General features: G+C 37.1%; 1 protein-coding gene across 3 annotated transcripts in view; it reads right to left on the bottom strand.

Annotated features, from left to right (window-relative positions):
• Positions 1-16,690, bottom strand: part of CPEB2 (cytoplasmic polyadenylation element binding protein 2) — a 54,118-nt gene that overhangs the window by 4,060 nt on the left and 33,368 nt on the right. For all 3 annotated transcript variants that reach the window (XM_084518842.1, XM_084518843.1, XM_084518844.1), the window contains 5 exons: positions 14,919-15,089; positions 13,243-13,332; positions 6,255-6,373; positions 5,822-5,936; positions 3,836-4,017 (listed from right to left, as the gene is read on the bottom strand). In XM_084518842.1, coding sequence (XP_084374968.1) covers positions 3,836-4,017; positions 5,822-5,936; positions 6,255-6,373; positions 13,243-13,332; positions 14,919-15,089 — 677 coding nt within the window. The remainder of the gene's footprint in view (positions 1-3,835; positions 4,018-5,821; positions 5,937-6,254; positions 6,374-13,242; positions 13,333-14,918; positions 15,090-16,690) is intronic.

Below are 16,690 nucleotides of genomic sequence, written 5' to 3'. Positions count from 1 at the left end.
AAAAAAAGTCTGAAATCAGCTACATGTATGTCTTTATTTAATTCACAGTTTTTTATTCTGTTTGCCATTTATCAGCTACTGATCTATCCACACCAGAAAACTAAACAGTTCAAGGTGGACCTACAGAAATACACTAAATATGTAATTAATGTCTGTGTTAGAACCTCCGCTTAATTTATTCTGGAAAGACACTCCTGGCAAATGATAAAATAGAAGTATGTGTAGAAAATAAACCAGCAAGTACAAAGCTCTCCAAACTAATCTCATCAGTTCCCAAATATAACCCAAAATGAAACCCAATTTTATGCTGTTTAGAAAATAATAAACATACAAGAATGTAACCATTATTACATTAACTTTTTTTTTTTAAAAAAGCAAGAAGTCTCTGCATGCACTACCCTTGCATGCAAGTTAAAAGTACTTCCAACAGACTGGAATATAGACCTCCTAGCACTCCTGTCCTCTGTAATTTCATTCCCAATTTCTAATACAGTCAATATATGGTCAAATTTGGAGCTTCAGATCTTGGTAATCAATTGCTTTCCCTTTTTATGGCTTTGAGCTGTATAGGAATTTGCATTCAACATGATTCTGAAAATATTTTTAAAAGACCATTTTGCATGTCTACAGACTGCTAGGAACACCTGTCTTACACAGCTTTTTTCCCAAACTCATCCGACTGCCGGAGTGGAAAAGTGGCAGGAGTCCAGTGGCAAATTTGCATTATGTCTCTGCGTAACTGAACTGTTACAGACTGCGCTCAAACAGGAAGAAGAACTTCATAATAAAACACAAAATGAGTTGACTCCATTATTAAGGAATGTATTGTAATCTTCCACATTTTCCTTACTCTTTTTTAAAGACAGTATTTTCTGACTTTTCTTGGTAAAGAGGTATTCCAGTTTATACTAAAACTCATCACTGTACAAGGATTTTACCTGAGATACTACTACTTGTTAATAATCCTACACATAGACATTGAGTTTGTGTACCATACTCAGACAGAATGTTTGAAATAGAAAGAACTTCAAAATAAAGTGACATTTTTCTCTTGTATTTCCAGAGCTACAAACTACAGCTACCCATCACCCAAAGGTTTTGCAAAAGAATAGTCTTCACGTTCCTAGCTTCAGAAGTAGATGCATACTTGACATGTCAAGCAAATATCCGCCTGAAAAAAAGCGTGCTTCTTCCAATAGTATACATTCAGTACAAACTCTACTTATTACTTCACTATGATGACCTTCCTTATCAGAAGTTACTCAAACTTTCCAAAAACCAGCTACTTTATGCAGTAATTCTGACTGTGGTTCAAAATTGCTGAAAGCACGAAGCACCACGAATTGCACACTTTGGTGCATTGATACACCAGGTTTAGTATGAAGACAATTTCAAATGTATTAGATACATATTTTGGGGAATGGAAATATCACATGAAGTGGATGGAGACCCCTGGCATATAAAAGTTAACAATGCTTAAAATAATTGTTTGGAGCTGAAACACCAAATGAGTTTCAATGAAATGTTTGGAGATGAACTTTCATATATGATGGAACAGGATGAGAAGCACTTTGCTGAAGAAAAACATCTGTTAGAGAAACTAAACATAGCTGCATCAAAAGAACTGGAGAGAAGCTACAGAATACTTAGGTAGGGAAGAAGTTAAGATCACAGACAATGTCTGTAAAGTCACTGTGACAGTAAGTTTTCCTATTAAGGTAGGAAAAGGTATATGCTAAAAAATGCTATAAATACTTTCAACTGAAGCTCAGAAGGATAAACAGGGGCATTGCAAAAATTTAACAATGAAAAAATGACTTTTGCACAGATAAAAAAAAAAAGTTATGAAAAAAATGTGGAAAGACAGCACATCTACAGAAACTGGATACAACTGGCAATAGAAAGGCTACCCTAAGGTGAGGTGTAGAACGGTCTGCCTCCAAGATTGTACTGAAACGTGTCATGTATTGCTTAACTGGCCAGCGTGTGTCTGTATCTCAAACGAAGGCAGAACCTGAAGTAGGGTTGCCTCCTGCATTTTTAAAATGTTCTTTATATTAATGTACATAACAGAGCTATATAAACAGGTATATAAATAACAGGACTGAACATATGATTTAGATATAGAGAAAATCCTTTAAAAATAACATTATTGAAAAACCTCTGGCAAGTGAACAGAACAGTTCATAAACCCTCTCCATCATGATATGGTTTAAAGATAAATTTGATAAAATATTTAGATTTGGCCTTGCTGTATATTGCAAATAAAGCACCTCAGGGACAGCAGACATTTTGAAGGAAGAAACATCAAGGAAGATAACAAAGATGCCTGAATCATGGAGCTTAAGGAACTAGTTGCTAAAAAAATTAGTTTTCAAGAATTAGAAAAGGAACACTATAGAAACACCATGAATCCTTGAATCATAAGAATTAAAAAAGCAACTATGAGCATTTAGATAGTTACAGAGAAAGCCAAATCTGCAGATACTACTTATACTTGGGGTAGGGCTTGTTATTTTGGGGTGGGACAGGGGTGTAATAGTGATTGAAGTTTAACTTCAAATATTTAATTGCTGTTTGCATAAATTAAGTATCATGGATACAACTCAAATTACGTGCTTATGAACTCTAATAACTCTTAGGGTAGATTCTATGTGTTTGTTTGTTTGTTTTTTAATTGTCCGTTTTCCAAGTGGCCTGCTGCAGATGCCTGCTGTTTTAATAACGGGCATTTTTCCTGTTACGGAACTAGTGAAAAGTTAGAACTAAAAACTAACAAAAGTCTGTACAGAACAAATACAGCTGTAAGTCACAAGAACACCAGCAGTCCCACCAGCAAAATATAGCCATCACATCTGGATCTGGAGACCATCCATGTTCAGACCTGCTCACCCTCTGGAAAGGATCATGCTTGGGGATTTCATCTCAGTAGGCAACTGGTACCTGAGACACATGTAAAGGCTCCATTGCTCTGCCTATGTGAACGGAGAGAAGCCACACTCCACCTCACTGCAGCAGACTTTAGTTAACTGTACTACTTTCTTCTTCCTATGTCTTTGATCTGTAGAGGAGACTGGACCTTGAACTACTTACTCCATCCTTCCTCCTCTAAGGCTTTTTTTTTTTTTTTTTTAAACAGAACACCTATTAATACCACTGACTACCTCTGCAGCTCTTGACACCCGAACTAGTGACACTTCAAACTGACATAATTTAGATGTCAGTCTTCTTTGCTACTTTCATACTTCTAATTAAGAGCAACGAAGTGGACTAGTCTTCTTAGAAGTTAGTTTTGCTTCAGCTAGCGATAGGCATCTATAGCAACCAGAAACACACACTGGTAAATACTCAAGGCACGCTTAAACAGAAAGGATAAGACATTTCACATATTAAGTGTCAAGTCTGATTGATTTTCCAAAGTGCTGAGCACTGATAATTATGGCTGAAATTAATGGCAGCTGCAAATCAGAGCTAGTCCGAAACCAACGAATAACAGAGTTTCCTACAAATGACAGAGGAATTATCACAGTATTTGGTTTCATTAGAATAAGGGATGGAAAAAGATTTTCAAATCCTTTGCCCATGCACAACAAAACCAGGAACTTCAGAATGGAAAGAACATATGGCCTAACATATGTCCAAGGAACAAACTGCTGCTTCGTGGAATGCGTGTTGTTTGTTCAGGGGCATTCGCGGTTTAACTCTTGGAACCTGTGGAGCTACAGGAATACTAAAAGAAATGTTGGAGCTGGCATAAAAGCCAATCAGAATGCAACATCACTGCACACTGAGAGCTCTCAAATATCTAAAAACAAGCAAATTTTGTGTAACTTACTCGTTTATCTATATCGCCATGCTGAAGTTGAACAAACCGAGCACTGATGGCAGCAATGTAACTCTGCTGATTGGAAAAAGCAACACGTCCAGCACCTTTTGGGTATTTCAGCTCAGGGTCAGTATCAATTCCTGCGTAACAAACTCCACCGTACAGACGGTCCATGATCATAGCCAATTCCACTATTAGGAAACAAAATAACATTCACTTAAATTGTTCCTACTGTACAAACTTTAAATAGTATGCTTGTATTTAAAAATAGTAGAAAAGTTAATTTTAGTAATTAATTCTGCAACAACTTATGTAACAGTAATAACAAGAAATAGAAAACCATATGAATTAAGTTATGAAATACTCAGCAGACAGATCTTTCAGGCTACATACACCCAAGGAACAATGGAATTGAAAGAACTTGCAGTCCTTGGTAACCTGGAACTGAAATTCCAGGGCAGTTTTCTTCAAGGGATTACAGCAAAAGACTTTTTGGGCAGGCATGGAATGCAAGCTGCGTAAAATAGATCCACATGCCACAAATTCCTTGGTCCTTGTTCTCTGGCTGTCCACATGCTCTATGTCCTCCTTGAATTTAAAGATGTAGTTAGCATCTTTTCAAGAGCCATGCAGAGCTTGATAATCTCCACAGCATGACACATCACAGAAACCCAAGTTCATAGAACCAAAATTCTCGAATTTCCCAAATAAATGTTTCACCAAATCTCTAGTATTAGTTTACACTGAATTCAGTTTTGCAATTCATTTAGGTGGAAAAGATTTTTTTCAGAATTAGTATCCTCTGTATTAGGATATAAAGTTGTCGGCAGCCATTGATTTTCAATATTTTTTCGAAAAGCCTGCTAAAGTTTTACTGCTTCTCTGAAGGCATGATTCTTACTTCACAGTGCCATAAAGGTTTCATTTTCACATATACAGGCAACTGTAAAGCTAAACATAAGAACGTGCCCATTAAACTTACCACAGACATTCGGCAAAGTAATCTTGAATATTTGGACTGAATTTACAGAAAATTAATGTGCAGTTGGAATATGCTATGTTTATGCTCATGTACAGAGCTTGTAATACAGTCAAAGGTATAGTCTCAAAAGTGAAATAACAGAAAAGCTTTAGTATTGTGGGTCCAAGATAGAAAAAATAGAATTCTTTATACCCCCAAATTTGCGCTATCACTTCGTGATTTTCTCACACCTCCTTTATGAAAGCTCATTTTTCTGTAAGAATACAACTTCGTACAAACTATGGAAGACTAATCAAGTCCAGAAATCATTCTAAAAGAATCTGGGGTTTGAAATTCTGCATGCTATGCTTCAACTTCCAACATTCACTTTAACCTACTTACTAGAAGGCCTCCATAAAATACTGTAAAAATCTACTGCAGGCAATCTCACAAAGCAAACTGTCAAGGTTGCAGATCAACCATTTCACAGCTACAGAAATAACTAAATTTTCCTCTGTGCACTTCAACAGGAGTCTAGAAAGAGTCCCACAATCTTGCACAGCGTTGTGACATAGCAACTGTGCTAGCTGTCTGAATTTCTTCCCTTTTCCCTTTATTTCTTACTCATTACCTGTGTTTTTCCTTATCCATGTTAGCCACCTGAGAGTAGCAGAATAGTAGCTGATGTACAATATCAAGTAAGTACAAGTAGAGCTCCACTCATGGAGCATGGTACAGATGTTTTCACAGCATTATTTTAAATATAAAAAAATAGCACTTTTGCTAATAAGATGAATGTATTTTCTACAGCTTTAGACATGTAGCAGCTTCCAGTAAATCTAAAAGATGCACAGTAATTTTTAGGCAACACCAGATGAAAACAATTAATATTAGTAGTATGGTTATAACTATCAAGGCAGTCTTTTATATCTACATACCTGTAACTATCTATATGTATCTATATGCAATTATGCATGATTTGAATTATTTCCAATAATCTCCCACTTTTAAAAACAGTCACAATTCATACGCACCAGCTCTTAATGGTCGAGGGACTCCTCCAACAAAAATTGTTTTTCGAGGATCAAGTGGCTGGGAACCGTCCATCACAAAGTCACTATCACTTAGATTCCAGGGACGGATCTGAACCTATTAAATACGAATGGTATATTTATATGGTGCATTAAAGAAAATGGTGTGCTACCCTAAGTTTCACTACATTGTGGATATGTGTTCATCAGCCTATATAAACTGTTAACAATCAAATAATCTTATTAGTTGAGCATGTCCGGATGCTCTGTTTTAATCCTATTAATTCAAAACACTACAGTTTTAAAATCATGACTGTTCCAGATGTTGAGTGCTGCCAATGGTAGTTTGCTTTTGATTATTTTCGTCATTGTCATTTCAAATGCAGCTTTAGACAGATGGCAGCCATAGCCTGCAGGCCATCTACTGTTTACTTACTGGCTTGTCCTTGATAGTAGGACTGGAAACACATAGATAGAGCTTTCCATCTTCTTCAATGCAGGCGTCAATCAGTGCCTGGACAGAACTCTCTTCTTGGAACAGGAGGAATGCATAACCTGGGGTGAAGAGAAAATGAAAAAGAAAAAAAAAGATCATTTTTTTCTCATCTTTTCTTAATCATCTTTGCCAGTGACTTCTCCAACCAAATGTGCTTACTCCAAGCGTAAAACAGTGAAATAAATTCTTTGATACTAGTCATCTTCTTCACCTATGCGCTAACTTGATATATCAGCAGAACTCCAGGCAAACACTTCTATGCCTAAAAAAAACAACTGTCAAAGGAGACTAATAATCAAATAAAAGCAAACACTTCTGCTCTATCATATACTGGAAGTTTATGCTGAACATCATTCATTGGCAGCAACAGACATTATACAATGAAAATCTGACTTGGCACAAAGAACTAATCTCTATTCTAGAGATTAGATCAAAGTACTTTGTTACATAAGTGACCCAGCAAGCCTCCTAAACATTACAAAAATAGGAATTAAAATGCGTATTTAATGCTACAGTAAAAACAGTCAGCCAAGCAAAGAACCTCACACATTAGAATGTTTTAATGGCTACAGTATAATGATACATACAAAATGTGTTGCTTTACAGGTGCCCTGCAGTGCAATTAGGGTTGTATACAAAAATGGACTTTAAAAGGACCATAAATCCTCATTTTTTTCTGATGTTACTAGCAAGTGTGGAATTTTCACATGAGTTATGTTTTATTACTTGGATGGAAAAATAAATGCTGAAGCACCTGCTCTAGAGTGGACTTGGCAAGAGGGAGCGTGGCTGCTTTACCAAGCCTTCTGGAAATTATGCTGATTTTCTGAGAGGCACTGCTTAATCCCTGGCAATTCCATACTGCAAACAGTGTAGGTCAAGGCAAAACCAGAGTAGGGTGCATCGTGATGAGCATTAATGAATCCATGTGTTAAGATGAATATAAGGTCAGAGAAACTAATGTACAACTAATGATAAATAATACGGGAGGAAAAGTAGGATTTAAATAAAAAGCTGTAAAGGCGTATGCTGGTGTTTCTAAACCCACACCTGATTCTCTTATCCTTCATATCATGGTCCCACCACAGCTGCCTACAAGGGACACATGATGAGGCTGTGTGTATGCTATACTTTCGTGTAAATCTTAGCTGGTTTCTTGAACAATTCTGCAGGCATTCTTTGAGCTCTGGTTGAAGCATTTCCCAGTGAAATCCACTGTCATTAAAAAATATTATTCAGCAATGAAAAATCTGTTTAAATTAAGCTTAACCAGTAATTACTTAGACTCAAAATCTCTGTTTAATGGGGATAACTTTCCATATTTATCTTGCAATTTAAAATTCACATATTGCCCATGTAAAACTCACTCACTGAATCAGAGTGTGTGCAGACTGGCACAGGTAAGTGATACCAGACCCACATAACTCTCCTGGCTTGTGCAGAAGCCAAGTAAACACATTCCTGTTTGAATGGAGAGCCAGGACAAGAGCGATGGGAGCACAAAAACTTGATTAACCAAGGTGAGGGTTGAACGGACATCATACAAAGACTCGCAGCCAGCAGTGCACAAAATAATTTGCTGGGAGCTGATTTTTCATCAGTCTTTATCCTAAAGCATATCAAGGTTACTGCCATATAACTCCTGACACATAAATATAGTCAGTGTCCCCAGATGACCTACATCTGCATGTCTAAAGCTATTAATATGCTTAGCTGCGGGCTTGTGAAGAGATAGACAATTCCAACAGCAACTTGATGAGGGAACAATTATGATTACTACATCCTACCACACCTGAAATAAAAGCAAGGAAAGCAAAACCAGAACTATACACTGTTTCCTCAACACTATCTGCAAAATAAGCCTGTGTTTTCCCCACTTAATTTTAAGCACCAGAGAAACCTGTGTTGTTCTATTCGCCTTTTGAAGACATGGAGAAACCTGGCACAGCCTGCAGTACCAAACTGGTCTGGCTGTGGTTTTGCAGCACAGCTTTCGTCCTTCTATGACTTAAAAGCCATTTTAGTTTGCCCCAAAGTACAGCCGGGAAGGAAATAACTAGTTCTCTAAGTGAAGAAACCTGGCTATAGAATATAATATGCTCCAGGTCCAGCATTTATAGACATACACAGCCAATGCCTCCCAGAGAAGGCAGGCTAGGCTCACACAGTCTGCATACAAACCACTCTTTGTCACTTGCCCTGTACCAGGGCACATTTCCGGGCACAGATCAATTATACGTTAGCCAGACTTCTGCAAAGAACGCCACAGATGCCCAGACATCCAGGCTCTCTATTAATTAACTAGAAAGAGCTTGCAAAGGGAAATTACACTCTTAGGTACTTCATTTAGGTATCATAAATTAGGAAATTAGGACTCTTCTTCCTACAGCTACCAGATGCCAATGCACAAACTTAACTCTCACCTCTTTTTGCTTTCTTATTATATGTCTTTATTGAATTATTTTTCTTCCAACATCTGTGACTCATGAACTATTGTGTATGTTAAATGTCTGCATATAGGTACAATGAGAAGGGTTTGTAGTAGTACTGAACTACAATTACTATGTGGGATAGGAACTGTGAAACATGGTAGGGAGATAGGGTGAAGAGTAAGAGGTACTTTAACATATAACTGCTTAACTCTCTAGTTCCTTGTTTTTCTGGTGTACCACATCTGCCATATAACTAACAGCTTCATATCCAGTGGCAACGTAAGGCTGTTTGCAATGGAAAAGAAAAGCTACTCTAATCGGATTCTTTGGAGGAAGCTGCTTCATGCCTTTGGGTCATGTGTACACCGACAGTAGCAGGTCACGATCAGGTATTACTTGCCGAGACAGATTGTAGGGTTTGTACATGGTTTGCAAGTGAAAAGTATTGAATGAAGCAAGTCTTATAAAAATGTCGTGTTTGTGTGTACCAGCATGTATGCCTTTTGTGGCAGACAAAGTTCTGGTAACCCCTGTTAGCGTTAGACTAACTGATGACTACATTCCTCTGCATTTTGCTGGAAGTGTTACTAATACTGCTGCTTCCAAAGGGAACAGGTAGGGGTGACTTTGATAATGTCATCTGCAGAAAATTACCTCAAAGAATACAGAAATCTTTCTGGAGATTATAACTGGCTGTAGAACAACATTCCCTGGTATCTGCAGATACTGGAAACAGAAAACCCATCAGAAAAAAAATGAAGAATCCTAGCTGTATTACCAAACTTTCTTAAGAATTAGAACAAAATGAAACAAAACAGCATCATGGCACTGTCCATATGAGCCAGCAGAGCTGTATTTTGTTTTATAGTTGGGTCCTACTGTTCCAACAGACTGTCCCCAGAGGAGAGCTAATGGCCTTAGTGCCAGTGCAATTCCTGCCCACAGGGTGCTGGTGCCATAGCTCAAAACAGAAAAAATCAGAGCAAGCTACAGGTTCATACTAACGAGTACATTTGATGATGGGAACAACTCACATTTGCGAAGATACGTGAATTCTAATCTACTCCTATTTAAAGAGATCTCATCACCATATTAATTAATCTTTAAAGCATAAATATTTTATGCAGTTTAGTCATCTCTGATTGAGAATTAGCTCCAAATTACACTTGAAGAAAGTGCAAACTGACACAGTTGCAATGCAGCTATTAGCAAAGGCACCTTCCAAGAAGGGGATGGTGGTGCAGGATTCACGTCAATATCCAAACCCCAATTTCCATATTTCTACAGTCACTGCAGAAAGCTCCTCCTGTCACCAGCAGAGACCCAGTTAATGCAGTCAGGAGTGTCTGGGCAGTGACTCAGCTGACCGAGCGGGACACGGAGATGTCGGGCATGATTTATCCCCTGCAGTACTTTGCCTAACCTCCAGCTGCTGCTCCCCAGTGGCATGGGGCTTCAGTAGGTACCGCTCCACATTTGCCAGCCCCGTGTAAATCTTTCCAATATCCTCAGTTTGGGTAAATGAATCGAGCACAATGTGCTTATGTTACAGTGACCTGAATAGCCCTCTATACTCCAGTGACTCTATTGGCAAAATTCCCATTGATTAAAGGAAGCTCAGACACTAATCACACATGAAGACACCTACAGCTACTAGCCTGAATACACGGCTCAATCCTACCCAGGGACATTGAATAAGCTGATACCAAGTTCAGCAGAACACAGATGGACCTAGGGTTTTGTTCCTTAAACTAGAAACAGAACATTTTCAACCTATTTTTTTTTCAGTCAGTTGTAAATTAGCAGTTCATAACCTTGAATAAATGAAGCTACCACATGACTACTGGGAGAGAATGCAATGGGAACACCCAGATAATTAGAAAAAGCTGGAGTTACTCTTTCTTTAGAACAGATTATCCTTCGTGTTATATAGACTGTAAATAGTACAGAACACACGAACAACTAACTGGTCCTACTTTGAAAGGCCTTCTTTGGATCAGCATATCCTCAAGGCACCGCGTGGTTGTGAGCTTCGTTTCCGTGAGAACAGAGTCCTCACCTCAGCAGGTCGCTTTGAACACGTGTGAGGTTTCATAAACCAGTGTATTTGCCAACTCACCAATAACAGGAGTTATGATAAACAGTGACAAGGTAGATGGGGAGGAATTCCTGATTACAGCTGGCAGATCACTTACTGACTTTGTACTTTGATCTCAACATAATCATTCTTTTTTTCTGCTTCACAAAGGAGTTTCCTTCTAAAGTTAGTGTGAAGTGTTTTAAATTCCTGCTTTCTTCAGGCCCAATTTTGTGGTGAACCAATACAAAATGTAATTAGTTAAGAAAAGACAGTTGGTGTTTCTCAGGAGGCAGCCAGCCTTGACAGATCAGTACACTTTTTGTATTTCTTCAAGCAAAGAAATACTTATTATTAACTTGGCCTTCCCTCAGGACCTTCCATAAGCAGAGAGCCTGGAAGGAAGCACAGCTTGGAAAACTTAACAAGAATATTAAAAAAAAAAAAAAAAAAAGCAAAACAAATGAATAACAAAAAAACAGGCTTCATCTCTTCACCACAGAGAATACTATTGCGTAGAATAGCCCAGAACCAGATAATGCTGAGATGTCTTTGGAGAGTAATACTATTTCAAATACCTAACGAGACTGGACAAAAATAGATGGATTAGCTCCATGCAGGGTAATAAACTAGTCATTGAAGATTAAAAGTGCAAAAAAATTGAAGTCCTTCTGCTAATATATGTTGCTTATATTGGTAATTACTGGTCAGGCTCAAAGATTTCTTAGCATTTAGCCTATATTTAGCAGTTTTAGACATCTTATTAAATATATATACACAGTTCTTGCCTGTACAAGTAACACTCAAATATGTAAGACAAATTTCTATGATATTTTATAGCAAAATAATCACAGTTCCTATCTGGTGCAGTGAAAGAACCAGATATAAACACAGTTCAACAGTTAAAGGTAAATTATATTTCCAGTGTAGCTACAAAGAGAAACCTACGCTGTATTTTAAATGTACCAGGCTGCTGTCACGTTACAAAGCAATGCTGAATACTGTAGTAAACTGATAATTAGATCCAAGTTTTAATTGTTATCAAATTTCAAATAAGGTTAATGATTAAGTTAATCATGTGAAAGCAACTTAACACTTTGTATATGTTTCTGAATTAATTACATCAAGAGACTAATTTTAATTAAATCAGCTTTAATCTACATTCTCTGCTTTTAAGAAGCTCTGCTCAGAATATACATAAATATATATATATTTACTATGGTAATAATACATTTTCCAACTATACAAAGAGCTTTATTAAACAAGGAAGTCTGGAAATGTATCCTTAAGATATTCAGATTCTGAGACAGGACTGTCTCCTTTGAAATTATTGCCAGAACTTGTTCCTTTCAGCGATATATTAGACCTTCCCTCTTCAATATATTCATCAAAAATTCTGTGAGTTGCCTCTCCCTCAGTTCCTCAAGAATTTCTCTTGGTATATTATAGAAGGAGATGAACTCCTTAGGACAGTTAAATTTATGTAGACAGTAGTTTTGTGTATCAGGCTGACAATGAAAAAAGCCAAAGTCTCTTTGTCTTTGAATTTCCATATGGTGTTCATAATAACTATTCAAATACTTTCAATTCCTTTCCTAACTCTTCAGATGACGATCTGGGAAAATATTCCTGTCTTTTTGGCAGCATAGATGATCAGATAAATAACTGAAGAATCAGTTTATAAAGGCATTGTATGCCCATATTCATTACTTCCAAGGAAGTAAGGAATGGCTGCATTTACTACAAAATGAATAACTTCTGGATCAGATTTTTGCATTTATTTTATATGTACTAATACGTGAGCATACCTGTACAGAGATAAGCTATATAATTTAGATTACTTAAATGTACAGAATAGCTTGTTGAACACTAAGATTAGATTTTGAATATTACTCAAAGAGCAATACTAAAAAGAGCTAAAATCACTGTTTACCTAGTTCTCAATAAAGATAATTAGCATTTCAATAGGAGGTTCACATCTTAAAATTGAAATAAACATGAAACTGAATATTTTGATAATATACTCAAATACGTCCTTCTGAATACTGTCTGTAACTTTCTACAAAAAAAAATTAATCTAAGATTTAGTGTTAAAATTTCATCAAATTTCAGTTTTAGGAATTAGAAATGCAAATACAGACCTTAGAATTAATGATACATACAACAATATTATGCTGATCTAATATTTGGGAAATGAGAATATGGGAGCTTCTTCAGTGGACCTGCACTGAACAAGGCATAGCACTAAAACAATTCTATTTTACACTTGGTATGTAAAGGAGCCTTGTCTGAACATGCACTAAAACTGTAGAATTAACTGTTCACAGGGATTGCATTATACCCTTTGGAAAAAGATGAGATAGTTTCCCAGATTAAGAATTGCACTCAGTGACTGGTCAACACCTTCCAACTCTCTTACCTTTTGGTGGAAAATAGGACTTGCTTTCTGCTTTGTGAGGCCAGTCTACTACCAAAGGCCCAAATCGTCTGAAGCTAGCAGTAATTTCATCTGAAAAGAGGCACAAGAGTTGAAATTAAAATCAACGACATAACTAAATGAAGAAGTATTATCAAGTGATCTTCATTTCTAGCAAAGGTTGACATTTCATGGAAAAAGAGAAGCAAAAAACGTAAATAGAAACATCTTCCAAGTGTTAATATTTACACAAAATGTTTCTGGTGATTTTATGCTTACTTTTTTTTTTTTTTAATTGCTCGGCAACAGCTGATTTCAGAAGGATGTGGACAAGTGAAGGCAGTGGTGAAAACTGGTGTGTTACCTTTTTATATTCAGGATTTGGTTTGAATACGATCAAAATAATTTGTTGTTTAGTGATCCACATTCCAGACCTTTGTAGGCAGATATTCAGATAATAAGTACCATGATCAGCATGATAGTTTCCAGCAGATACTGTGCACTGAAACTTAAAATCATCCACTTTGCAATGCTTCTAATATAACCATGAACAGGCCTGTTGCGGGATCTACTACGCCCCTGCATGATGTCTTTCTACACCAGCTGCTGCTTCCTGTCACTGCCTGCAAGAACCTTAGTCATGAGAAAAAAATAACAGGACCCTAAACTAGACAAGGGCAGTAACTCAGCAAACACAAATATACTCTATTTGTTTCGGTTGCATCCTGTCATCAGCATATAAACAGGAAAGAAAGAAAAGGTATCTCCATGTGTCTGTGTTTAGCATTTGTATTAAAAGCAACACTGCACTTTTGAGTTTGAAGCTGAAGTGCACCAAAAAGCTGAAGTACATTAAAAGAAATCATTTAGTACGTTTCTGGAGAGCATTGTCATGAAGATGAAACCAAAATACGGTCTCCCCATGCCTGAAAGATAATTAACCACAGTCAGTTTATTTGGTATGCAAGTTTGTCTAGGGTTACAACGAACCTTGTAAACGGACTTCTGTTTACATTACAAAGCTAGCACACAATTTACAGTTATCTGCACAGGAGAAACCTAGTATTATACAGCATGATTACTTCAAATCAGCACTATTATACAAAGCAATTCCAATTGCATCACATAATACTCTGGACTTCCGTGGTATCTTCTGTATTCAATGCATTACACAGGGCTTTGCCACTTGACCTTCCTCTGGCTTAGTTTCTCTGTATCGGAACAGGAATAATATTAACTTTTCTAAACCACTTCTGAGATGCTCAGGTAAAATAGAGTTTTAAATTCAATTACTAATAGGCATTTCCTGTGAATAGATGAAAAAGTAGAGGTAGAGGATGCTATGAAGGGCTCAGCTGTATAAGAAAGGTATATACATTCCTCATACCACTGCAAAGTAAGCATAAGCAACAAATTCCAGGCATCATATGGAACTCTGCAATCCACAAGCGTGGAATCAGAAATGAATAGAACTTCTCAAAATCAAAAGGAATGGATGACATCAAGCGATACTAAGTGTAACATACCCATCGACATACTCATCTCATTAAAAACAAAACAAGAAGAGGCTAGTTGTAGCCTATTATACAACATTATTTTGCTGGGTGGATTACTTTTGTTAACTCATTTAGTTTTTTCTCTTTTTCGCTCCCTCCAAACTTCATTTGCTTCTAGCTCACCTTCATCAATATCTGGTGGAAGACCTCCAACAAACACTTTCCGAGAAAAACGCTCAATTCGTTCTCCATTCTGGTGACCTGAATAGCAGGTAGGTGAATTCAACACTCCGACTTGATCACTATGACCATCGTCCAGCAAACCATCGTCTATTGGGAAGAGGGAAGAACGGCCTTAAAAAGAAAAAAATAACAACATATATTAAAACAATTCTGTGTAAGTACTTAGTTATGTAATTTTAGAATGGGCAATGGGGGAATAGCAGTCTTGAAGGTAAAAATAAAAACAACAAGCAATTAGAAAAGTATACATTAGTTTAAGAAAAATTGAGATAATGAAGAATATGTTAAAACTTTAAAAAGAAAATTCCAGATTGACATCTCTGTAAGCATAATACCTCATACTACGGTATATTGAAGTTACTCTGCTGCATCAAGTAAGATAATAATAATTTGTTTTTAAATAGAGGGTCTTACATAGAAAGAGATCATATTAAGGGCTGCTTAAGTGAATTTAATTAGTTTGCCTTTGGTTTAGCTTCAGGTTAAAGTGATAGCTTCTATCACATGAATGACTACTGCATGTCTAAAAATTACACTTTAAGTGACCTGAGGGAAATGAAAAAGTATATACACAGTAGGACATTTCAAATAGGTATGATTTCTCTTTTCTTTTGAAATTATCTGATTCTGATAATGCACAAACAGATCAGTTTCTGTGAAAGCAGGAGAGAATTTTAATGAATGTGCATAATGCAACACTTGAAAAATGAGTCAATGCTGTTTTATACTGGCTCTCAATTTTACAACAGTTGCAAAGGGAAGCCTTTTGGTGCTTCCTAACATGTAGCAGTCTGCAGTGAGACTACAGAGTTACCCTTTTCTGAGGACAAGGCAAACCAGGCTTTCCAGGGGTTGTTGTTCTATGTCTCTCCCCAGTAGAAACGAATGTTCAAACTGAAAAGCTAGTTGCAACTGTGAAATCCAAGAAGCCCACTGGACGCCTTTGCAATTGCAAAGTAATCAAAACTGACACACAGATGGCAAAGGGGAGTGCAAACATGGTATTTCCATCCTACTTTCACACACATAACCGCTTTCATATCTGCAAATTTTAGAGAACTCCAAAACAGAAGACCCCGAAGGTCAGGTTATGAATTCAGGTTATTCAAACTTTCACTGCTTTAGTGCAACAAGGATTAATAACAGTTTCAAATTCAGAAGTTAGTCTGAACTGCAGAAAGTCCAAAAAGAAACACTTTTGTGAAGAAAAATAAATACCCACATCAGCATTTATTCTGAAATGCAATTTTTCTGGTTCTCTCTCACTTTTTAAGTCATTATTACTTAAAGCATTCTGGAATTCCGTTGCTTTCCAAAAACAAAAGAAGAGAGCAAAACCAAAAAAAAACCAACCTAGCACACTTTTGGGAGATAAGAGACAAGTTCATTTTCCACCTCAAATACCCAATTTATTCCAAGTTCACCCACTGCAAACGGATAGGCAGAAGCAGTGGGCTCCTGACACTGGAGTCTGCAGTACCCTAGCTGTGCTTCGTACTGCAACCTGTACCTTTTATCCCACCTCTGGCCCTAGGGACACCTGCAGAAATTGTGCAGATCAGCTAGGGATGAGAGCAGTAGGAAGGCCGTTAATTTCCATGAGACCACGTGAGATCAAGTGCTTAAAGACATGGCTGGAGGAAGAGAGAGCAAATGTCATGACTAATGACCCACGTTGTGGTAATAACGTCTGTAGGCCCTAAGCTGATATC

This window comes from Aythya ferina, assembly GCF_964211825.1.
Source record: "Aythya ferina genome assembly, chromosome: 4".
In the NCBI taxonomy this organism is placed as follows: Eukaryota; Metazoa; Chordata; class Aves; order Anseriformes; family Anatidae; genus Aythya; species Aythya ferina.
The sequence above is the reverse complement of the archived record's forward strand: the minus strand, read 5'-3'. Positions and strand labels throughout refer to the sequence as shown.